Source organism: Oxyura jamaicensis, chromosome 17 (assembly GCF_011077185.1).
Source record: "Oxyura jamaicensis isolate SHBP4307 breed ruddy duck chromosome 17, BPBGC_Ojam_1.0, whole genome shotgun sequence".
NCBI classification, from domain to species: domain Eukaryota; kingdom Metazoa; phylum Chordata; class Aves; order Anseriformes; family Anatidae; genus Oxyura; species Oxyura jamaicensis.
In genome coordinates, this window is record NC_048909.1 from 7,726,607 (window position 1) to 7,750,575 (window position 23,969).

General features: G+C 57.3%; 1 protein-coding gene across 1 annotated transcript; it reads right to left on the reverse strand.

Annotated features, from left to right (window-relative positions):
* Window positions 1-235: 235 nt before the first annotated feature.
* Window positions 236-21,921, reverse strand: SARDH (sarcosine dehydrogenase). The gene is given in 23 exon segments (XM_035341869.1): window positions 236-755; window positions 2,476-2,611; window positions 3,047-3,215; window positions 3,484-3,646; window positions 7,460-7,553; window positions 7,778-7,925; window positions 9,798-9,911; window positions 10,331-10,469; window positions 11,077-11,190; window positions 11,310-11,393; window positions 12,474-12,615; window positions 14,868-14,958; window positions 15,048-15,134; window positions 16,792-16,921; window positions 17,401-17,505; window positions 18,323-18,423; window positions 18,553-18,676; window positions 19,243-19,422; window positions 19,811-19,989; window positions 20,605-20,719; window positions 20,721-20,927; window positions 21,604-21,703; window positions 21,782-21,921. Coding segments are annotated over 21 exon segments (2,742 nt in total). The 5' UTR covers window positions 20,922-20,927; window positions 21,604-21,703; window positions 21,782-21,921; the 3' UTR covers window positions 236-629.
* Between the last annotated feature and the right edge of the window lie 2,048 nt (window positions 21,922-23,969).

A 23,969-nucleotide genomic window follows, 5' to 3' on the forward strand; every position in this document is an offset into this window, starting at 1 on the left:
ATGCTGAGGGACACCCGCCTGTCCTGGACTGCTGACCCTGACCCCTCAGTTCACCCCACAGCCAATTTCCACCAGCACAGCCGTGACTTGCTGGGAAATGCCCCAAAAAACCCACGTGAGAGCCCAAAGGGCAGAACCAGCCCTGTGCCCCCCTGCACCCCCAGCAGTGGGTGACAACACGGTGACACTTGCCAGAGCAGGGTCAGGAGCAGCAAGAACACAAAGGGACGTCAGATTTGGAGGCAACAGTCGTATTAATGACAGAGAGATGGTTTAGAAAATTCATTTCCGTGCAGCATGGAACTACATTTTGGGGGAAAGGGTTTCCAGCAAAGTCAAAAATTGAAACCATTTCACTTGCAGTCAAGCAAAACACTGTTTTCAGGTCAATTAACCCACAGGAAAGAACTATTGCTCTAGTGGTATTGCTTCATTTAGGGAACCTGGGAACAAAATTGTTGGGCTCTTTGGGATCTCTTCCATTTCTTCCCCTTTAATCTGGACCAAATTTGCTCGATGAGTTCACTGCAGGGGTTTGCCCAGCCCTCCCTGCTGGGGCAGCAGGGTCTGGGGATTTGGTCGGTAGCTCCAAAGGGCTCCCCCCTTCCCCATCCCCATCCCGGTGTCCTTCAGTAAATGCCCTTCACTCGCTTGTTCTCCGGGTCAAACGGGGACTTGGTGTGTGCTCGGGCAGGGTAGCTCACCCCCATCCTCTCCAGCTGGTAGCTGCCACTCTTCACGAAATCCAGCGAGACCTGCAGGGCAGAGCCACACCAAACCCCCCCGTTATGCACTGCGAGGTGCTGGGGGCCAGCAGCCCCCTGCCACCCCCTGACCCCATTGCTGGGGCCTCCCTGTGCTCGGGGATGCTCCCCCCCCCCAACCCTGCAGATGTGCTTTCTGCTGAAAACCCAGCTCTGCCATCCCAGGAGGATGCACGGAGAGGAGGAAAATAGGTTTTAAAAGCACCAAAAAAAAAAAAAAAAAGAAAAAAAAAAAGAATTCAGTTTTTTTTTTTCTTTTTTTTCCCCCTTTTTCCTGGGGATGTCCCTGCTGCCGTGACAAGCCCAAGGCGTCCCTCCTGCAGCACCAGGCAGTGCCGACGTCTGAGACACCCCAACTGAGGGCAGGGTCCTGGAGCAGCTCCCGCTCCCCTCCCGCACAGCCGACGCCTGCCGTCACGGTGTAAATCAAGCGGGAGTTATCGCAGGGAGCGGAGAGATTAAGGCTGCACATTAACATCTGCTTAATGAGCGCTGCTTCCCGCGGGCACAAAGGAGCTGCCAGGGCTGGGGCCCCGCAGCGCAGCCCCCTGTGTGCAGAACTGCTCCCCGTGACACCGAGAGCTGCTGGCCCCACTGCTGGCCCCACCGCCGGCAGAGATTTCCCCATGGCAAGTGCCTGAGCAGGGAGAAGCACTCGATGTGCCCAGCAGGATGCTCTCAGCACCGCTCTGCTGCCTCGCTGCAGGCAGGAGGGGACCGTCCCCGTGCCACCTCCATCCTGCCGCCTCCGTCACGCTGCCTGGGGCAGGCGGGGGCGGCCGGGAGAGCGAGATGTGACAGGGAAAGGATGGGAAAAGAAAAGAAAGGAGAAAGCCTGATGTAGGGGAAAGCATTCACCGTGGCAGGAGAGGGGAACTGGCTGCAGACCTCACTGCAGCACCCAGCCGGGGCCCCCATGCTGCGGTGGCCGTCCTGCTCTGCAGGCACCTGCTGCCACTTCCCAGCCTTACAGGGCACCTGCCTTCCCCACAGGGACAGCCTGACCCCCCTAAATGCTCCCTGAAACACTCCTGCACAGCTCCCCACAAGGAACTGAGCAGCCCCGAGTCCTGCGTTCCCCCCACGGTGCGTGTCCCCATCCCTGTCCCTGACGTGTGCTGAAGCAGGGAGACGAGGAAGGTCCCCCTGGGGGGCTGCAGATACCCCTCCAACCCCACGCTGCTTGATTCGGGAGCCTTGCGCTGACACAGGATTAAAAATCAAAGCATGCCTGAGGATTAAAGCACAAACATATGTGCTGTAATGGGGACAGCCCCCGGGCACGTCACCCCAAGCCCTCTGTCCCCACGCAGGCTCCCCGACCTCTGTCCACAGCACGCCGCTTAATGAGGGCACCTTATTTACACCCCGGGAGTCTCGCGGGGTTAATTAAGAGCCTACCGTGCTCTTACTGGGCTGTAAAATAAGTTAATTCACCACTGCAATTAAATACTTGCTTGCAATTAACATCTGAGAGCGCGTGGGGGCCAGGCAGGGTGGCAGCCGGGATGTCACCGGCGAGGACATCGCCGCACCGAGCCGTGGCATCGCTCGCCCCCGCGTCTCACATCGCTGCCACGATGGGGGGGGGCACGGGGGGTGCCCCGTCTCACACCCCATCTGATGGCAATGTGCTCGTGCATATGGCTTCGAGCAGAAGCTCTGCGCTTCCCCCGCCAAGCCTGGGGCAGGCGGCGCCGCCCGTACTCACGGGTCCCCCCGCGGGGTCTCGGATGTAGCCGTAGGCGATGGTTTTGTCGATGGCGAACCCGAAGTCTGCCCGGCGGACGTGGCCGACCACCTGGCCGTCCCTCCAGATGGCCTCCAGGCCGAACATCGGCACCTTCCTGCGGGGCCAGAGCAGAGCAAACGTTGGTAAATGCTGAGCTGGGAGCCCACAGGCCAAGGGGAAGGGGCTGGAGGAGAAGCCCAAGAGCTGGGGCTCCCTCCTGGCGCAGGGACTGCTGCCCCAAAGCCCCCCCCATTCCTTCACCAAGGCCCCTCCAGCCCAAATTGCAAAGCCTCCCACTGCTCTGGGTGAAACAAGATAAACCCCCTCCCTGTCGCACCGCTTCCAGCTTCCATTAACTATCTAGCGGAGAATACGTGGTGGGATTTAAATTAGAGACGTAATTAGAGCACGGAAAACAGCCGAGCGGGCTGACAGCAGAGCTCCGTGCGCGCTCACAGGGTGCGGGGGCTGGATGGGGAGCGCTGCGGGTGCTCATCCTGCCACGTGTGGTGCTGAGCGGCGCGGAGCTGCCCCGCCTGTCTGTACTCACTCGTCGGTGGTGAAGCAGACAAGGCGGCGGAAGATGCCCGAGGATTTTTGGGCTTCCACAGCCTCCCGGCCCAGGAAGGGGATGCCGGACTTGAGCTTGCAGGTGAAGGCCAGGCCTGCTTCTAGCGGGGTGTCGTCGGGGCGCAGGTCTGCGTGCCAGTGTCTGTACCCTGCCAAAAACAAGCGTGGGCCTCCCTGCCTTGTCAGCAAGCCCGGGGTGAGCAATTCGGGAGACCAAGACACCAGCCCTGCCTGTTGGCCACCCCTTGGGTCACTTGGCCTTGGGTAAAGCACCCTCAAGAGGACCCGCAGGTGGGGATGTCTCAGCGGGCAGCACGGGGCCAGCTGCACCCCAGATCTGGGCAAACACCATTTGCCTGGGTCCCTGAGCCAGAGGCAGAGCACCAGGAAAGGCAAGCTGCCAGGAAAGCCCCAAACCTTTCTCGATGCTGAGGCTGTCGATGGCTCTGTAGCCGGCGTTGGCGATGCCGTGCCGGGCGCCCGCCTGCATCACCGCCCGGTACACCTTGACGCAGTCCGCCCGGGGCACGTGCAGCTCCCAGCCCATCTCGCCGACGAACGACAGCCTCATGGCACGGACCTGAAAAGCACAAAACCCCCAAATCCCTGGGGATGGAGCGGGGCTGCGCAGCCTGGCAGGGGCTGCTTGAGCCCTCACGGCCTCACCGACCAACCAGGGTGAAAGCCGGCTTGGCCGGCAGCGTTGCACTCATCCTGATTTCGTGCAAGGCTTTTCTTTGCTCTCTCTTGTGCCATGTTCAGAGTGAATTTCTCAGCTCTGGACAAGCAAAGCTTCGCAGCTCAGAACCACAACTAAGAGGCAAGTGAGCCCAGAGCCCGAGTCTCCCTCGGTGCCCCACTGCTCGCTGCTGTCGCTGGGGTCGCAGAGGGACACAGAGGACAAGGTCCCCGCGGTGGCAGCCAGTCAGGCTGCGGTCAGCAGTGATGCTCCCTGCACCAACTGGGCCTTTGTCTCCCTCTGCTGATCCAGCTACACTGGAGGAAAGCCTGTGGGCACTGCTTATGCTGCATCTCCCCAAATCTGCTGCATTGCCTGTCAGATGGGGAGACATGTCCCCAGCGGGACTTCGGGGCTGTTTGTCCCCCAGGGATGTGTCCCGCTCCAGGCGCCCAGCAGCTGCATGCTGTCACCCAGGGGCCGAGCCCAGGGTCCCCATCTGCACCCTGCTCACCCCACAGGGATGCTCAGGTTCCCCCTGCAGACACCGTGCCCCATAGCGATACTCTTGGCAGCCCAATTAGCCAGGGACTGAATGCACCAAACCCCAAAGAGGGATGAGAAGATGAGCACAGCTTGGTGCTCCTCAGTGTTCCTTCCATCCCTGCCTGCCTGCGCTCCCCAGGGACAGGACCCACAGAGGAGCCTGGGGCAGCACCATGATGTCCTGGCCCTGCTGATATCCCCCCTTCTCTCCCAGGCAGGCAGAGATGCGCCCTGCATCACCCCATCCCATAGCCCCATCGAGCTCCTCTGCGCTCCCAAAGCTCCCCAGGCTGCTTGGGGCCACCCCAGCTTGGGGACATTCCCTGGAGATACCCCTGGAGGCTCAGCTCTATTTCCCTCTGGTTCATCCCTTTGGCTTCATGGCTTTTTTTTGGGGGGGGGTGGAAGCAGAGAACTCTCCGGCCCTTCGGGGAAATCTGGGTGCCAGCCGTTTGGTTGGCACAGCCCCGGGTGGGAAAGTAAGGGCTGGGCTCTGCTTCTCCTGCGGGTCTCCGCCAACGTCTCCTGGGAGCAGGCGTTCCTGGTAGGTTTCAAACGGAGCTATGAAATAGCATCAATTTCCGAGCCTTTGAGCAGCAATTCAAAAGCGTTTAAGTATTCTAGAAAATGAAAACCTGAGCTTTACCCCGCAATCCAGCAGGGAAATTCAACCGGGGTCCTTTCGCTGCTGTTAAATACAATGAGAGACGCTATATATAAATTCGCAAACCAATCGGTAATTTCCAGAGTCATTAGCTCCGCGGGAATTCTCCTTTCACTCCAGCTGATTTTGCTCAACTCCTGAGTTAATGCACAAAAACCTCAGCGATCGCTTTTTAAAGATGCCGGGTTCGGTTTAACCTCGCTGGAAGGCGATAACGTTGGGGTGGGCTTCAGCTCCCGGCCCCCAGGTGCCTCCCTCCTCCTGTCCCTGCTCGTGGTGACTTCGAGGGCCCAAAGGTGCCCCCCCCGAACGATGCACGGCGACCTTACAGCTACGGGAACACCCACATACAGCAGCTGAATCCTCTGCGTGCCGACCTGGGTTGCCCTCAGGCTTACGGGGTGACTGCTCCGACATCAGCGCTACCGAGCACTTCAGTACAGCTGTGTGAGAAGAGCTCACCTTTTTTTCCCCCGCAGAACTTTAAAAACCAACTACAACAAAAATCCTACACTTCGCAGCCCTGCAAAGAATAGAAAACAGTCTGTTTTCTCCTTTAATTCTGTGCCAGAATAATATTACCAATTTCACAATAAACTGCCTGAAAATTCATGTGCCTCTCCTTTCTGTCTCTGCTCAGATGCCTGCAGTTCAGGTGCTGGCTCTGCCTGGGAGGGCACGAAAGCTTTTTCTTTTCTATCCTTTCTTTCCTTTTTTTTTTTTTTTTTTTTTTCTTCTCCATAAAATCAGGGCATTTACACTCAAAAGAAGCCCTAAGATTTCTACCAGCCGTTTCTACCTCGCAGGACTGGATTATTTTTCTTGCAAACTTGAAGCGAAATGCAAATAAACCGATCACACTCCTGCAGACAGGAACATTCATACACCTTTCAGAGGGCTAAGTAGATTATTACAAGATGTTATCGGCTTGCCACAGACGTGACAGGGAGGACGCGGGGAGGATTGCAGCTCCTCGGCGGTGACAGTGACGTATGGCAAGTGGGACAGCCTGCAGCAAGGCCTGGCCTTCGTGTCCCCCACGCCACTGTCCCCTCCTGTATGCTGGATACACAGCGGGTTTTGGCCCCTGTGTGGTGACATTTTAGAGGATTCATCCGAGTTCAGCAAAACCTGTGCCTTAGTTAAAGTGCCCTAAGCCCCGGCTAGGCTCTCCCTCACAGTTCAAGCAGCCTTAATTTGATTTAGCAGCAATCCCTTCAGCAGCCAGCTGCAATCGAATTAAAGCCACTTTAATTCCGAATGAAAAGTGTCCGCGTGCGGTTTAACCCAATTTCACCGACATCCCAGGCCTGCCTCCCACTCCCTGCTCTCAGCGCCGCACCTCCAGGAGGATGCTCGGGGCTACCAGCCTGGGCAGGGGGCAGTTAATTTTGCCTTTAATTAATTAAGGCTAAGAACACATCCAGACAATTTTCTCACTTCCTTTCTGATGTTATATCAGGTGCCCTGCTGTTATTTTCTTGAGTCCCCAGATTTGGAAAGAACTTCAGTGAGTTCAAAAATTGCGTTATTCCCTACAACGCTGTCGAGAAGCACAATGAAGGTTGTTTTTTTTTTAATGCTACGCTCACTGTAAAGCCAATTCTGGCTATTTGGAGAACTGGTATCATCCTGCTACTTTATATAATCAGTTTCTAAACCTCAGAGGGCATTCTTAACCAAGATTTCTACTCACACGGGCTTAGCTTGTATTGACTGCGTAGGTCATCAAGCAGATGAACACAAAAACGACATCCTGTTTCTCTCACCGTCTTGGGCAAAACCAACATCTGAACATATACTGGCTTCCCGTGTGCCAGGCAGCAACGATAGGCCTTTTGAATTCAGAAAATCCTCTGCAACACAGCTCCCCCGGGGCACGCAGCGGGGCTGGCTGCCACCGGCACCCCAAGGCGCTTCCCGTCCCCTGGTGCTGGCCCCGTGGGGCTCAGCCCCAGGTTCTGGCCATCTCTGCGCTTGCATAACCGCTGACGTGAGCCCCGAAGTCTCGGCAAATGCAGGATGATCTGCGCTGGAACGGAAAGCTTAAGGTTGTCAGGCTGTGCCTGTGATCAAATGCAGCGAGACGTCAGGCTCTGAGCCCTTGCAGGGAGCCGTGACACATCTCACATTAAATTGCTCCCCCCCATCTTTTTACTATTATTTTTTTATGGGGGGGGGGGGGGGGGTGTAGGAGGAAAAGGAAGAGATCTGGAGTGTCAGATAAATCTATCGCCAGTGCTCCCCCTAATCTGAGGGGGGTTTCTCTTGTTCCTCCACCACTGCTGCAAACCAGTGGCCGTGCCCAGAGAGCACCCAGGCACCCCCAGCTGGGAGAGCAGGTAAATGGGGAGGAAAACACCTTACTCCCATTGTCCTTTTTGCTCTTTTCCAACAAAAAACTAATCAACCAAGCAGGAAAAAAAAAAAAAAGTCCCCAGCAGCCCATTGCAAACTCCCAGCCTTGACAAGCCACGGGAGCTCACGTGCCAGCCACATCCTACCGTGCATCCTGCGGCCCTCACGAGTTTGTGGGTGGAGAAGGGGAAGGCCTCGTTGCTGAGGTCGGTGTCGAGCACTTCTTGGAGGACGGTACGGCTGTGGGGAAACAGCAAAGGGGCCGTGGTGAAAGGAGGCAGCTCACTAACCTGCTGCTGATGGCCATCACCCAAACGTGCTCTCCCATCCCAGCTTGCAGCCCCTCTCCCTCCAAACGGGAGCTAACGTGGGAAATCCCATTGAGGGAGCGGGGTGAGGACCAGGGGACGTGGGGCTGGGTGTCAGGGTGCCAGCTGGGGGGTCACGGTGCTCCCCCGCCTCACCTGAGCGGGCCCTGCAGGCTCATCATGCCCAGCTCCTCCGAGCAGTCGATGAGCTGGCACTGGAGCTTCATGTCCTGCAGCACCGCCGTGATGTGCGACCAGTTGTGCTGCGCCACCGCCCCACCGATGGCCAGGTAGTAGCCGTCCCCTGGAAGAAATCCCAACCCCTCAGCATCATTTTAGGCTCTGTGGCATTGGGATGGGGTGATGCTCAGCTGAGCTCAGGGCTGATTTTTGTCTCTGGATGCTGAGCTGAAACTGGGGGTGTCTCCAGCTTGCACAGCCTGGGGGAACCTCAAAGAACAGGGAGGTTAAATGATGCAGGGGCAAGGGGACCTTCGTGCTGATTTGGCTTGTGGGGCTCAGCCAGCAAAAGGAAAACCGAATGACCTTTAAAGCCTTAAAGAAGAAAGAGTAAACTGGGATGTGGGGCCATGCAAAACAGCTCTGGGAGCTGCCCAGTCGCTGCTCCGCTGTTATGCGTGGAGCTCCACAAGATAATGCCAAAGGTAGCGCTGTGCAGGGGCTCCTGCCTGCCACGGGCTGCAGCAGCCTCACAAAGCACCGTGCCCGCCTTCCCTTGCACGAGCTCTCCCAGCACCATGTGGCTTGGACACAGCACCTGCACCAATCCTGCTCTCTGCAGGAAACTCCCAGTTGTCCAAGCCCTGGAGATGCCTGGCAGTGAGCATCATGGAAGGAGAAAACTCTCAGTCCCTTGAGACCAACAGCAAAATCTCCTGATATATTTTGTTCAATATAGAATTAACATCGAAGTGTGGAGGGAGAAGAGAACCGAACATCGGAGCTGGGGGTGAGCCCATGCAGAGGGAATGGGGCTGCTGGGATGGGAAATCAAACCCCCACCACTGCAACCCCACTGGGGCTCAGGTTTAGGGTGGATAAGCAGGGAGGCGTGTGTGTGTGAGGAGGAATTTCATTTCTCTGCTAATCCTGGGCAACAGCTTCCCAGGGATGCAGTTTGGGAGCTGATTATCGCATGATCGATCTCCCCTCTTCCTTCCCCGCCACGACGAAATTGCTCTCTGATAATCTGTCATAACGCTAATAAGTGCGGCCACCTACTGTAATTGGAAAAATAGACTCGCTTCTATTAAACTCCTCCGGCACCCATCACACCCGGCAGCTCCACCATCCGCTTCCCATCACCCGGGGTTGCCCTGGATGGGAGGGATGCGGGATGGGCTGCGGGGTGGGAAGGGCTCACCGGCACCGTCCCCACCGGGATGAGGGTGCGATGGCACCGGGCACCCGCTGCAGCAGCACCTGGCATGGTGCTGGCAGTGCTGCCGGAGCCCAGCTCGGCGCCCTCCTCCCCTGCTGCTCCCTAATGTCATTTCTGCCCCTCGGGCTGGCTGCTCTGCTTCCTTTCAATTCCTCTTTACGGCAGCTGATAAGGGCTTTGGGAGAGGTCAGAGCAGCCAGCCCAGGCTGGAGAAACCCAATAAGACCGAGGAGCGGCGCAGGCCCCCGGCACAAAGGGGATAATTGGGTTACAGGCTGCCAGGGTTGGAGGTGGAAAAGCCAGGTGGTGCCATTAGGTAAATGCAATCACCCCGGTGCCTGCGGCCACGCGTGGTCCTGAGCCTGGTGAGGATGGAGGAGCTGCTGGTAGACCCTGAACTGAACCTGCCACCGTGGCCCCCTGTCCCCCCGATGCTGGGAGCCGAGCGCATCCCAGAGGGCTGCTGCCACGTGCCTGGTTTATGGGCACGATGAGGGTTGGAGGCACCAACCCTAACATCTGTGGTGCTCTTTCCCCTGATGCTCAGCTATTTAACTGCACTTTAGCTTATTCTGGGGGCTTGATGAAGCCCCGTGACCCTCGTATGAAAGCAGGGCCTCCCCCAGTTCTGCATTGCTGCTGTGTTACTGCCCCCCGGCAAAAGGGGCTGGAGGCTGACCTCTCCTGGGGCAGCAGCGGGAGAGCAGCCCCAACATCCCTCAGCCCTGCATCAGCTGCAAAAGCACACCCGCCCCCAGCACCAGGGGGTTTTACCTTGGAAGGCGGGGGCCAGGGGGGATCCCGGCTCCCCAGGGCTGATCCTGCTGACGGTCAGGTCGCTCTCCACGCCGCCGCGCTTGTTCAGCATGCAGGTGTACACGGTGGAGCCTGCGGGAGGGGAGACGGCTCCGCTGCCCACCAGCCCGCCCCGACACGGGGCAAGCAGGGGGAGCGCAAAAATTTGTCCTAATTCGTAAATAAACTGCCAGTGCCTTAGTGTGCTGTGCCCTACACTGTGTGCTCAGCACCAGAGACAGGAAAGAAATGCTTTTTTTTTTTCCCCTTAGGCTTGTATCAGCTCTTGGCTCAGAGCACACTTCCCACAGCACAAATAGGAGCAGGATCCGGCCTGCGGCGAGGACGGGCAGAGCGCTCGCTCCCACACCACTCCCACGTCCTCTGCTAAAGCAGCATTTAAAATTAAAGCCACTTTGGGTCCCCGCTGCGTGTTTTGGTTCAAGGTAGCATTTCCCAGCGGAGGCAGCAGGGGAGGCCTGGCGACCCACGGGTGGAGGCCGAGCCTTTACCTGGCGCTTTGCTCACGTCGGCGGTGAACAGCCAGTTGGCCGCTTTTGTTGCTTCGGGGCCAACCAGGTAGAACTTCCCGAAATAAGACATGTCGAAGAGAGCCAGGGCGTTCCGGCACGTTAAGCACTCGTTCTTGATCTAAAATTAAAGCAAACACACTGCTGGAGTCGAGGCGCGTTCCTCTCACTCTGCAAAGGGAGAGACGTGTGAAAGCCATTTACGTAAGGAGCCACGGCACCCGGACACGCGCCTGGTGCCTTCAAAACAGCCCTGAAAAGTCAGGGCTTAGATGTAGCACGTCTGGCAGGCTCCCCCATATGCCCAGTCCCATCCGTTACGTCAGTACCACAGTGAGAGCCATCAGTAATAAGTCAGATTTTAATCAAATTGGGAATTCCTTCCCCCATTTCCCAGCGGGCTCCCTCGCCCCGCAGCGCGTGCTGTTTATCTGGCTTTGGGGGCAAACACTGCAGATGGATCCGAGCTTCCCTGAGCTGGTTTCAGCTCCTTCCTTTGGGAAAGCAGCAACAAAATTCACGGGGCCTCTGGACCAAGGCTTCCAAGCACGAGGCATGCATTTTGCTTCATTTCTTTGGGGACATTTTGCCCAGTTTTAGGCAAAGCTCATAGTTTCCACCCCTCTGAGCCTCACCAGCTCTTTGCAGGGCTGCAGTGTTGCAGGGGCTCTGGTGCCTCCAATACCCCCAGGTCCAGAAACAACCCCTAAAAACCCCCCTGCACTCACGGTGTCATGATGGGGGGGGAAGTCGAAGGTGTACTCGTCTGCCAGCAGCTGGTTGTAGGCATAGTCCTTGTGGCGCTCCTGGCTGTAGGCACCGTAATAATCATAATCCAGGACCTGGGGGGGAAGCAGGAGGACCAAGGGCACTGGAAAGGCCCCTCAAAGCTGAGGGCTGCTCCCCATTTGGGGGAAATACACCTACTTTCAGGGCGGCATGTGTCGGGCACCGCACTTACCGGAGCTGCTCCCTTGGGGCTGAACCAGCCCGGCCGCTCCCAGCCGTGCCTCTCCTGGAAAACACAGCCCTGCCGCAGCAGCTCCTACTTGAGACAAAGAGAAACGGGAAGAAAAAGGTTAAAAACAGCCCTTTTCACCAGGCCCTCCTGTTTCAGCCAGCGGTGCCGAGGCTTTCCACCTCCAATGGATGCTCAAAACCCAACTCATAACCCTTTGGCTTTGGCAATCGGCAGCCAAACGGAAAGAAGGGTCACCAGCAGCCAAAAATCAGCTCCTTGGGTTGTCTTTTAAAAGAGCAGAACCCCTCGTCTGCCTACAGACTGGCTGGTATTTGTGCCCACCCAACAAGGGTATTTGTCTCAAGAGCATCTGACAGCCAGGAGCCCGGCAGGCCAGCCATGTCTTGTCTGCACGGCGGCACACAAACCGCTGGCTGAGGGATGCTAAATCCACACAGCACGATTCTCCCCAGTGCTTTCAAGAGTAATTATACAAATAGCATCCAAGATTCATATGGCAACCTTCTTGTTCCTCCTCTGTACTCTCAGGAAAATCTCTCTGCACGCAATTAATTAGGGATCCATTAAGATATTTTTGTTTGGTGCCTCCGTTCGGAAAAGAATAGATTTTGTTGAACATTTCAGAAGTGATTCAGTGTCTATTTATAAAACACAGCACATGTTCTGGAGCTGCATGTACAAATACCAGGCTGTCAGTCAAATGGGCATCGCCTATTAGACATGCTATTAAAAAATAAATTGCATCCTCGGTGACAGAAAACAACCGAGCTGTCAACCAAACATCGGGGGCCGGTGGGGAGGAATGTCTGTTGTTCTGCTCAAGCCTCTGCTCGCCATCGGGAGAGGGATGCTGTGATGTGAATCCGTTCTCAGGGGGAAGGGGCTCGGGAATGGTGGCTGCTCCCTGGCAGGATGGGGCCACCCTGGGAGCACTGGGTGGTTTTGGGGGGCTCTGAGCCCTGCTCTCCACTCGTCCCTTGCTTTGTGACCTTCACCAGGCTCTTAATGCACCTCTGCAGCACACTGTTTTGGAGAGCGATGTGGGTAAGGCCATGCCTTGCCAATGCTTCAATGCGTCTATTTATTTATTTTATTTTTTGGCAGAAGCAGGGGCTGCCCTGAGGGTCCCTGGGGTCTCCTCACCTCGTGCAGGGGGTCCTTCCTCATGTTGCGCCCCGCCAGCGGCTCGTCGTGGGGGAAGACAACGGAGTAGTTCTTGGCATAGGATTCGTGGCTCCGCTCCCGGATCCAGCGGTTGTTGTCGGTGAGGGACTGGTGAAACCTCCTGAGGGGCAAGAGAGGGTGGCCATCAGGACAAGCATGTTGGCTTGTTAGGACCCACAGTGCGCCCCTGGGCATGGCCTCCCCAGTCGGAGGAGGTGGCTGCAGCTGCTGCGGTGTAAATTTGGGATCCCTGCTCTCTTTTTATGGATAGAAGAGCAAAGAAACCAAAAATCGCATCTTTTGCCCATCAAACCGCTCTAGCTCGTCCCTGTGGCTCTGCCCACTCAGTGCAACCCACAGGCCTGGTCCAGATGGATTTACCAGAGCTGGATACAGTCCTGCTGGGGGAAAAAAATAAAAAAAAATAGAAAAAAAAATATGTTAATTCTGCTCTGTTTCAGCATTGGGCCAGCCTCAGAGAGTGTCTCTTGCAGAGCCCAGCTTTAAATGCAGCCCTGAAAGGGAGCAAGCCGTGAACATTCCTCACATTTTTCATCCAATTCTCCCTAGACTGAAATATAAATAAAACCTAAAGCATTTTAAATTTGTTTGACATATTTTCCTTTTTCAAACTGAAAAGCTCCTTGAAGGAATGTGCCCATTCAGCATGTGCTGTGGGGCTGTTACCAGAGCCCTGTAACTCCCAGGCCATCACCTCTCGGCCGGTGCCACCTCTCCTGTCCTGGCTCTGGCAGGGGAACAGTGCCCAAATTGCCCAGAGCCCCTCTGTCTGCAGAAAGGCAGTCAGGCAGCAGGCAAAAGGCAAGACAAAATGTGATTTACAGGGCCTTTTAAAATCTAATTTTCAGGTTTCTTCCCCACTCGGTGTGTGTGGAGTAGAGGCGGGCAGCAGGGGGGTAGCAGGGCCAAGCGCTGCAAACTCTGCTGCCCCTCTCCCTTCTCCCACCTTTGCCTTCTCAGGGCACCCAAGAGGAGATTTTCCCAGCCCTCAGCTGAGCTCAGTGCTGGTGGCTGCTCCCCAGATTTTCACCCAGGCTGGGGCTTCCTAGGACGAAGGGGCAGCAGGGACCGGCGCTGCTCACGGGTTGCACTTTCAGGTCATTCCTCACCCAAGACCTGGGAGCTCCAAAATGCAAGCGGTGTGCCCCAAAAGCAGCCATGGGCAAGCCACAAGTCAGCTCCGTCGGGACAGCTTGCCCTGGCAAGTGTCAGGGGACATGTGGCAGGTGACACTCAGCGTGTCACCGGCACCCCAGGTGCCAGCCCTGGCCCCGTCACCAACACGCTGCATTTTGACAGCAGCGAGAGGAGCAGCAGCTGCCAGATGAAATATTTACAAGCAAGCGTTTTGAGAGGATAAATATTTAAATGCGCAGAAAAAGGAGTTATTTAAAGAGGAGCTCAGTAATCATCACCAAAATAAAATAAAAAGGACTGACATCAGCTTGACAACTCCAGAAAAGGTGAGACACCAAGAGGGTAAAACCCCAAGGAGCCGGGCTGTGTGTGGCTGTGATGCCCCAGGGGACAGCAGCGGGCAGAGCATCTCCTGCTGCACGTCCTCATCCCCATGGCAGGGATAGGAGGCCCACGGGGCTGCTGCCTGCTTTGCAACCCGGTATGTCAATGTAAAGCAAAATCCGCAATGGCTGGAGGCAGCGTGGCATGGATGGTGTTTAAAAGCCTTGCCCCAGCCCACACTCTTGACCCTACAGCTGTCCCTGTCCACCCGTGGGTTTCTCTCTTTGCTGCAGCCTTCCTCCCCAGGCTGATTCCATGTGTGGTTTGCCAGCATTGCCATCAACACAAGGGGATTTTATCAGCCTTGTCCCCAGCAAGCTTGTTGCTGTCACTAGCAGCCCTATAAGAAAGCCCAAACCCAATCAAACACAATCGAGCAAGTCAAAAGCAATTACAGAGCCAACATCTGCACAGCCAAAACCTCGTGGCCCATGTCGTGCTGCAGAGAAGGGAAGGTAATCTTTCTCCAGTTGAAAACATTACCCCTGATGATTAACTTAGAGGATTAGGCACAGCACTAATTGAACAACAACACAACCCAAACGCAATTACCCTGTCCTTTCTCATCACTGCAATCTCCTCGCGTCTGCTGGAAGCTGTTTGCGTAGAAGCGGAATGAGGCAAATGAGATAAACCCCACGTGTAAATTCATTAAAGCCGTGGGGCGTAATTGATTCTGGCTTCTGGGGGGGGGGGGGGGAACAGGGGCTGCAGCACAGACACTGCCGGACACCTGGTCTTGCTGCCGGCGCTCATGAGGTGCTCAAAACCCATCCCCTTGACCTCCCATGGGTGATGGGTGCCAGTGGAGCCCGCAGCCCGGAGCCTTGCCTGATGTCGTAGCCGTACATGTCCTTCTCCGGCCGCCCGTGGACGATCCAGTGAGCCAGCTCCTTCCCACAGCCGCCTCCCAGCATCATCCCTGCGGGAGAAGCAAGGACCCACATGAGGCCACAAGGCCAAGTGCCCCACGCTGGGATGCACAAGGAGGTATTTCTTGCTGTCTCTTACCAGCGCTGTTGAAGCCACAGCCAAGGAAGAAGCCGCGGACTTCTGGAGCTTCCCCCATGAGCGGCTTGTGGTCGGCCGTGAATGACTCTGGGGGACAGAGATGGGGAGCATCAGCAAGGGCAGGCATCTGGGACACACCACCTGCTTCAGGAGCAGGGATCCTGTGCTGGCCTCATCCTGCTCCTGCTCCCAAAGCGTATACATGAGTACATCTGTGTATTTCCTCCAGAAGCTTGCACACATGTACATGTATGCATGCACACAGCGCTGCCAGCAGCAGAGGCTGAGGCAGCTCCTTCACAGCCTTGCACTCCGCAGAGTGCCCTGCACCACCCCACTCACCACATCCCCAACAGCCAGGCTGTACTTCATTGCTATTATGATTTTTTCCACCTTCATTGATTTCTGCTGGAAAAAAAATGTGAATTTAAGCTGCTTGGCTCAGCTAAGGGGCTGCCATCGATGCTGCCCAAGGCTCCTGTGCTGACACCAGCTCAGGGGGGCAGGCCCCGCTCCCCGTACAGCCCCAGCCTGGTGCAAATCCCACAATAGGGAGCACAGAAAACACCCTGATGGAGACTTGCAGTGCTCCCCGTGTCAAGGTGATTTGTTCAGCAAAAGGTGAGGGAAGACAGAGCTGGGTCTGGTTGGCACCCGCAGCTGTGCCCAGCTTGGTCCCCCTGACCCCTGGCCTCAGGAGCAGGCAGCTCCCCCTGCGAAGGACGGGTTTTCAAGTGGGGTGAGTTGTTTTGTTGGTGAAATATTTACAGCAGAGAGGACTGAACAAGCATTTGCTATTTGCTTCAGTCCAGCCTGACTCAGCTGTTGCAAGCAGAGCAGCAGCTCGTCTGAATCCAGCAGAGGAGGAGCGCTGACCCTTTGGAGGTTACCCCCCTGCATTACGAACACCAGCCGTATATCTATAAGCTGTCAGCTCCCCGCTGGAGGCCACCAGCTCCACTTACACCACAGTTCAATCAAACATCAGTGCCCAGGATCACGGCCCCTGCCTCTACAAGCCATGTTTTACCCGCTGCGGGCCCTGCAACGTGCCCTACTTTCCCTCTGTGCACAGCCCAGCTCCGTCCCCAAGGGCCTCCAGGGTTTCCCTCTAAGTGCTTCAGCAAAAAGAGAAGATTTTTTTTCAGTATGTGGAGGATTTCACGGCCAAACCAACCGCACAGGGCACGGGTTCAACGGCAGCATCACCGCCAGCTGCCGGGGCTGCAGGACAGCGGTGCTGCTGCCCTTAACTCCGCATCACGCGTTGGGTGCACACCTGAGCAAACCTAACGTCATCGGCCCAAAAACCTGGAATCCCGTGGTCAAAAAAATAATACAAATCCCAGAAGAGCAGCAGACACTGCTTGAGAAAATGTTCTCCGTAACTCCCCAGGCCAGTGGCCCCAGTATCAGCTGTAAAGGCCCCCAAAAGGTCCCCACTTGGCTGCGAACCTTTGAGGCCCGGGGTGCAGCCAGGCAGCAGCTCGCTCCTATTCCTGCGGCTAGCCTGGGATGCCACCCCCAGGAAGGCGACACCATTGCAGCCCAAGCACAGGAGCTTTCCCTGCTCCTTCATTTCCAGCCTGCACCAACGCCTGCTGTACCCAAGTCCACTCCTGGGTCAGGCCCTGATCCTGCCAAGCCCCTGGGTGCTGGGGGTACGGCCCCAAACCAGCCGTGAGGCAGCCATGGACCTCCTGTGAGGTGCACGGCTGCCACAACGCTGCCACCGCCGCGTTACCTGGCCCACAGACGGTGGATTTAATGCCCGTTTTCTCCAGCACTGGCACTCTGTTGATGGCACCCTCGATGTGCTGCGTGAAAACATCCCAGTCCAGGTCAAAGAGGCCAAAAGAAAATTTCTCGGATACCTGAAGGTGGGAAACGGGAGTCAGGACACGAAACAGATGATGGCACGGGAGCATGGCCTCTTGGGGATGGCATGGATGGGTATCTTCACCTCCTGCTGCATCCCCTGGCAGTGTCCCTCCTCCCCAGGACAGAGAGACAAACCCTTGCTGCCCCAGAAAACCAAAAAAACACAGCCAAAGGGCTGGGGCAGAGCCTGAATTAAGGCACCTGGATAAAGGGACCCTGCGGCAGGGCAGGGGTGGCCTCCGAAGTCCCCCCAGCCCTACTCATCCTCCTCATCTCTTCACTACCTGTGCTCCTCGTGCCTCCACCAGGGTGGGCGCAGGGGATGCTCTGCCCTGCTGTCCCCACCAGCCGCCAGGTCGGTGCCCACAGGATGGGCTTTACATGAGCAGGGACACGGGGAGCTCCTTTCTGCACCCACCCTGAGGCCGTGGGTTCCTTGCAAAGCCTCTTTGCCCCCCCCGGCAGCTCTCACCTCCTCCCAGAAGATGGGGTTTGACTCATAGCCGCCCACGGAGAGGGCATCGCCTTGGAGACGGAGGTACACCGAGGCATCGTGATCGCGCACGTTCGGCATGTTCTGCAGCGGGGAGGGGGTCAGAGGGGGTGCGAGGGGTCAGAAGGGGATGAGAGGACCCCCCGGGCCCCTCACGTAGCCCCATTTCCATGGGGAAAGCCAAGCGGGGTGAGCAGACACCTGGACTGCATCCAGGCTTCATCACCCTCCGTGTCCCCGGCCCAGCTGGGGATTGAAGTTAGGTGGATTGAAAAGGAGGCACCGGGGGGTTGCAAGCTGCAGCTGGTCCTCCCGAAATCCTCTTTCTCACTGTGCTTGCACGGTCCAGAGGAGTTACTGGGACTGAAACCCAATCCCTGTAATTGTCCCTTCTTAAAATGGGGCCTCGGGGACTGCCGGCTCAGCCACAGCCCGTGTCAGTGGGATGGACACTCAGGCGGGTGTTACCCTCTGAGCCTTGGCACCTGAGGGAACGAAGGCTGCTTTGACTCCGAGCGGTTCTCTGCAGCCAGAAGGCGAGAACAGATTTCTGCGGCTGGCTTGGGAATGCCTGGAGAGCTACAGCTCTGCCTGGCGGGGACCTGGGCTGGTTCAGAGACTGTTTGGCATCTTTACGAACGCTGCTTTCAGACACCAAACACACCAGAGACCCTACAATAATGCTACTGAGAAAAAAAAAAAAAAAAAAAAAAAAAAAAAAAAAAAAAAAGGAAGAAAAATTATCTGCTGGTCATAACATTGTTAACTATTAAATAGGACTCTGATCAGGCAGTCAGCTACCAGGAGGAGCTGCAGGGTGCCTGCAGAGCCTGCCCCAGGTTTGTGCAGAGGGATGGGAAGGGGGGGTCCTGCGGGTCCCGGGGGGGCTGTCCCACCTCACCTGAATGCCCTCGATGCGCTCGGTCACCACGTAGGCGTGATGCATCGCCACCAGCGGCACGTGGACGCCCGCCAGCTGGCCCAGGGCACGTGCCCATACCCCTGCAGGGACACAGAGCCCGTCAGAGGGTGGCAGCCAAGGAGGTGGCAGGGGGACAAGGGATGAAGCAGCCCCCCAGCACCCAAGCCCCTGGAGCACAAGGCAGAGTGGCTCTGCCGGCCTCCCCGTACCAGCACAGTTGACCACGCAGGGGGTCTGGATGGTCCCGTGGGCCGTCTCCACCGCGTGCACCCGCTTCACCCCAAAATCGTCAGCTCTGACCTGGATGCCGGTCACAGGGCAGTTCTCTATGATCTGGGGATGGGCGAGGAGAAGCAGAGTCACGGCCAGGATGTCCCCACTCACCCGACATACAGCCCCAAAAGTGGGACAAGTGAGGCTGAGCAGGGTTCTGGCCCTGGCCGTCTTCCTTTCCAGTTACTACTGTTACCACTGAAAACAGCATTACTCTCAATTCCACCCCAAAACCACATCTCTGCACACCCACAGCTGCAGGGGACATTTGTTATTGGTGTGCCTTGCCCATGAGCTAAGCCCCGTGCCTAGGATGGGCTGGCAATCCTCACCTCGATGAGTTGATTGTGTTACCTGACCCTAAAACCCAGGAACCTGCCTTGTGCTCTGCCTCGTCTCGCTCCTAAAGGTCTTCTCTTCATCCTGGATTTTCCATGGGCTTATGGCCCCTGCCAGCTTTGTCACTGTGACCCCGAAAGCCATCAAAGCCCAGGAGCGCAGCATCCTTGCAGGGCAAAGCCCTGACCCTGCAGGAGCAGCTCTGCTCCATGTGAAAGGAAGGCAGAGGCTGAAAACTCCTCCCAGCATCAACAGGCATTAATTAGTAATTGCTAATTAGGAATTACCGTAGCACCTCTGGCAGCTGCTGCTCTGGCAAGAGTGGAGCAGGTGCCGGCAGGATCCATGGTGCCGTCCTTGGGGACGTAGAGCGTGCCGTACAGGTCGGTGACGTTCATCAGCGGGTACAGCTCCTTGGTCTGCGCCGGGGACAGGACGTAGGACTCCACGCCGTACACCTTCCCCAGCTGCCGGCCAGACAAGAAAATTGGGAGGTTAAGCAGGGAACAACAGCTTTGGCTCATCCTGAGCTGCTGGGGGAGTTGAGGATCCCCCCTCAGGACACGTTAACTCCCCAGTGCACCGCTGCCCCAAGGCAAGCCCTCCACCCAGGGCAGTGGGAAGGTCTGCAGAGCTTTTTTTAGGGCCATATGATCCCATATTCCTATTCAAGCTGCCTGTGCAACCCCGAAAATAATGCTACCGCTATCCGAAAGGGCAAAAATTGACAGCTGGATTTCATTCTGCCTGCTTTGCCAGCGTTTTGCCTGATTTCAACAGCCTTATGGAAATCAGGAGGCCACCAGGACACAAACGCCAAGTCCTGGGGGTGATGCCGGGGGGGCTGTTCCCTACCGACATGAGCCTCTTGTACTCGTCGAGGCGCTGCTTGTTGGAGGCGATGAAGAGCCCCCCGTTCTGCACCCAGCCCGTGTGCAGCCCCGTCTCCGCCGGCAGCTCCCGGCTGACCACGTCCCGCGTGTGCGCCAGCAGCTCCACCTCCACGTCGCTGGGACGAAGCTGCCACAGCAAACCTGGGTGGGGGACAGCCCGGCCGTGGGGCAGGCGGCTCTGCCCGCCCCCCCACCCCAAATCCCCCCATCACCCCAAAGCCCTGGGGACAGGAGCTCTGGGGGCCTCCAGCCCCCACCACTGGGTGGGTGTCACCCTGCTGTGGCACTTGCTCCATCTCGTGGCTGGCTCGGAGCTCTACAAATCATTGATCTTGATGTTTTTATTTTAAAATGAATGGGAGAACAGGGTTTCTGGTGGGGACTACCCCAAAAAGACACAAAACCCCCCAAATTCGCGTTGAATTAATCTCGCCTAGTTCCCCTCTCCCTGCCAAAGAAAATTGGCTTAAAAATAATAATTTTAAAAAGACTGGAAATAAACTGTTCAGTTATTCTCTGATCCTATTAAAAATATATAAAGAGAGAAAAAAAAAAGGGGTATGTTTTCTTAATGGAAAGTTAACCTGAATGGAAAAGTGGAACCCTGAATTCTCCACAATTAAAGCCCATCACCAGCCAACCCCCCCCCCGGCACACCCAGATCCCACCCGTGCCATGGGTGGGCTCCATCCACCTGTCCCCAGCTGTGGGGTCCTGTGTTACCCCCCCCCCAGGGCCCCAATCCCGATAGCTCACCGGCCGTGTGCCAGGTGGTGCCCGACGTCAGGCGGTCCCTCTCCAGCAGGACCACGCTGGTGACCCCCAGCTTGGCCAGGTGGTAGGTGGTCTGGCAGCCCAGGCTGCCCCCCCCCGACCACCACCACCTCTGCCGAGGGCGGTGGGGGCCGGCTGGGCCCCGTGCTCCTGGCGCCTTCCTCCCTCATCGTCTTCTGGTAGGGGACGTTCTTCTCCGCCGGGGGCCCCGTGGTGCTGCTGAAGGGCCGGGGGCTTCTCCAGGGGGCTGGCAGGCGGCGGGGGGCGGCCGCCCGCAAGGCGCAGCTGATGTAGGACATGTCGACCTGCGGAGCCCCCAAACACCTCGCCAGGGTGGGCAGGGGAGCCCCCGCCAGATGGTCACCGGCGGTGGCACCCGTGGTGGCATCGTGGTGCCATGAAATGGGTTGAGTGGCACCTGGGGCACGGCTTTGAGCCAGGCTCCTTGGACCCCTACCTGCGGGAGCCATGGTGGGGCTCCCGAACAGCCTGCAGGGGGGCCTGGCTTAAAAAGAAGGAGCTTGGAAATGCACAGGTCACGGCAGCTCCTGCGCCTGATCCCAGCCCACAGAAACCACCCCCTTTTTAATGTCTGTTTGTGTATTCAGGAGGCACGAGAAAGGAGCAGTGGTTGCTCTGTATCAGAAGAGGGCAGTGCAATGGCTGCTGGCGGGGACGGGGACAGATAAATGTCCTCCAGCCCCGTGCCTGGGATCCGGGGACGTGGCTCGGGGTTTGCTCTGGCTGCGTGGCTTTGGAGCAGCCGCGGCCCCACAAACAGCGGGCTGTAACGGGGTGGCACTGCTCTCCCTACACGAGCTGTGGCTGGGGGCTGTTGTGGAGCTTGTTCCTGCAGGACCCCGCTCACTGCCACCCCTCAGTCCTAAAAAAACTGGGAAATCCCACCCGGGATATCCCGCAGGAGTTCCTTGCCGGGAGGAAACCCACACCGGGTTCCCACCACTCACCAGCTCCACTCACCGGCGACGCTTGCTCTGCGTGGCGTTCCCTGCCGCGATGGCCGTGGGGCGCCTGCCTTCCTCCGATGCTCTCCTCCTCCTCCTCCTCCTCTTCCGCGCCGCTGCCGTGAAAACATTAACCAGAGCTGGAGGCGAGCGGGGCCAGCTGAGCGCTTCCCCTGCCCCGGCCAAGCTCTTACCCGCTGTTGTTCCTCCGCCACTCGCCGCCGAAGAAGAAGAAGTCAGGGGGAGTCTAGAAATTTGAAACGGAAGGAAATCCTCACTTTTCTCCCCAGATCAGCGCTCGGCAGAGAGCAAAGAGCCCAGCTGGGGCCAGGAGGGGCTCGCAGCCTGCGGGGCTCGCTCGGTGCCAGAAAGCAAACACAGCGAGCACGGCGAACATCTGACCCTCCTGCCAGAGTTCCCAGCAGTCACATTGAAAGAGCAGGATTAAAACGCTTTACGCCAGACCCGAGAGCCCAAAGCGAAGGTGGGAACACCGAAAAATTTCATCTAGAGGGGGGAGGAAAATAAAATGTTTCATTCAGCTCTCACAGCCCCAAGGTTTATTGCGCCTCCTGCCCAGGACTCACCCCCAAAATTAGGGCCTGTTTGGGCAGGAGGTGCAGGCGGTGCAGGCTCCCCAAAGGCGGCTCTGAAGGGCCGGATTCTGTTATCTGGGTGAAGCAGGGGGCGGGTGGAGCCGTGGCTGGGTCAGGGGCTGGTGGAGTTTGGGGCTGAGCAGCATCGTGTGCCCCGTGGTCACTGCCCAGGGGCTAAGGTTTGGGGGGCTCGTGGTGGTCTGGGGGGCTCATGGTGTTCAGTGGTGCCACCACCCCGGGAGCCACCCCCAGCTGTGTGCCAAATGCACGCCGTACGGGGGCTGCATCCAAATCGTCCCAGTTCATGAAAGGGTTGAACAGCAGCCAAGGGGGGGGGTAGCTGATCCAGAATTAGCCCAACACAGTCTCGCCTTTTATTTTAAAGACAAAACCAGTTTTTGTATAAAGACAGCCCGAGACCATCCAGACCATCCCAGCAAAGTAACCAAAGAGATGCGAACAAGTCAAAACTCCTGCCTGTGGTGGGGTGTTGCTGTCTGATGGGACAGTGCTGTCTTGGCAGCATGTCCTAATTACAAACACAGCCTTTGGGTTAGAAAAGACCCAGAACAAAGCAAGCTGAAGCATGCACTGAGAAGCTCGCCCTGCTCAGGATGGGGCAGAACACGGCCCTGACTCCAGAGCCTCCGAGCAGCGGGGCCCTGATGGAGCTGCAGAGCCAGACCGAGGGAGGTGAATTGTTTTTGGTGGTCATTATAGCATAGAGAGGATGTAAAACGTCCAATCCTTTTCCTGGAATGCTTAGATTAATTAGGAAATAAAGGGGCAGAGCGGTTTGCACGCGCCAGCTGGAGCTTTCCAGGTCACAGAATTATGGCTGATGCACATAGGGACTGCCCAAGCGTGCTGCGAAGGCTGTGGCTGCTCAGAGCGCGCACGAAGCCACAAGCACTTGCCATCACCGACACCAGAGCCTGCACAGAGCCCTCTTCACACTGCCCTGCCTTGCAGTATGAGTTTGGAGTCAGGAGAGCACTGCCACTGCGTGACACTGAGCAGAAAGCACCCTCGACCCCGCACAGTCCGTAGCGTTGCCGAGCTCCGACCTCGCCACCCCCTGCCTCAGTTTCCCCCACCCCGAGCTGTTAGGATCCTTTGCTCTGGGGTCCCAGCCAGCCAGCCCAGACTGCTGGTGCCCAGGGCTGCCCGTGGCAGGGAGCAGCGGGGCGGTGGAGGGAGGTGGCCGCACGCTGGCCGGCCACAGGCCACCGGGGCCATGGGGCGTGCTGGGGGCCGCGGCACGGAGCGGGAGCGGCTGTTCGCAGAGGGCAGCCAGCAAATGCAACCACCCCCCGGTGCCGTGTTTGCTCAGAGCCCCGATGAGCCCAGCTCATGGGGGAAGATTATGTCAGCAGCTGCTATTGCTGTAAAAAAAAAAAAAAAAAAAAAAAAAAAAAAAAAAAAAGATAAAATAAAATAAAACTTGTGTCTGGTGCAACCTCCTCCTCCCTCCAGGGTGCAAGCAGACAAGGGGCCGTGCAGGCTGGAGCCAGCTGCCAGCCGTGGCTGGAGGCTGGAGATTTATCGTCCTGTTAATGCCCTTGGGAAGGCTGCTCCTGGTCTGGTTACAGCGCCTGGCTGGACTGGGCACAGGGAATAAACGCCCCATTTATCCCCTCCATGCAGACCCCGGGGGGAGGTTAGATGGAGCTGATCGGAGCCGGCTGTCGCAGCACCCACCTGGCCGAGGCTGCTCCAACCACCCCCGGAGGGTTAAATGTCACCAGCTGCCACTGAGGAGTGGGGACACCCCTGGGGTGGCAGC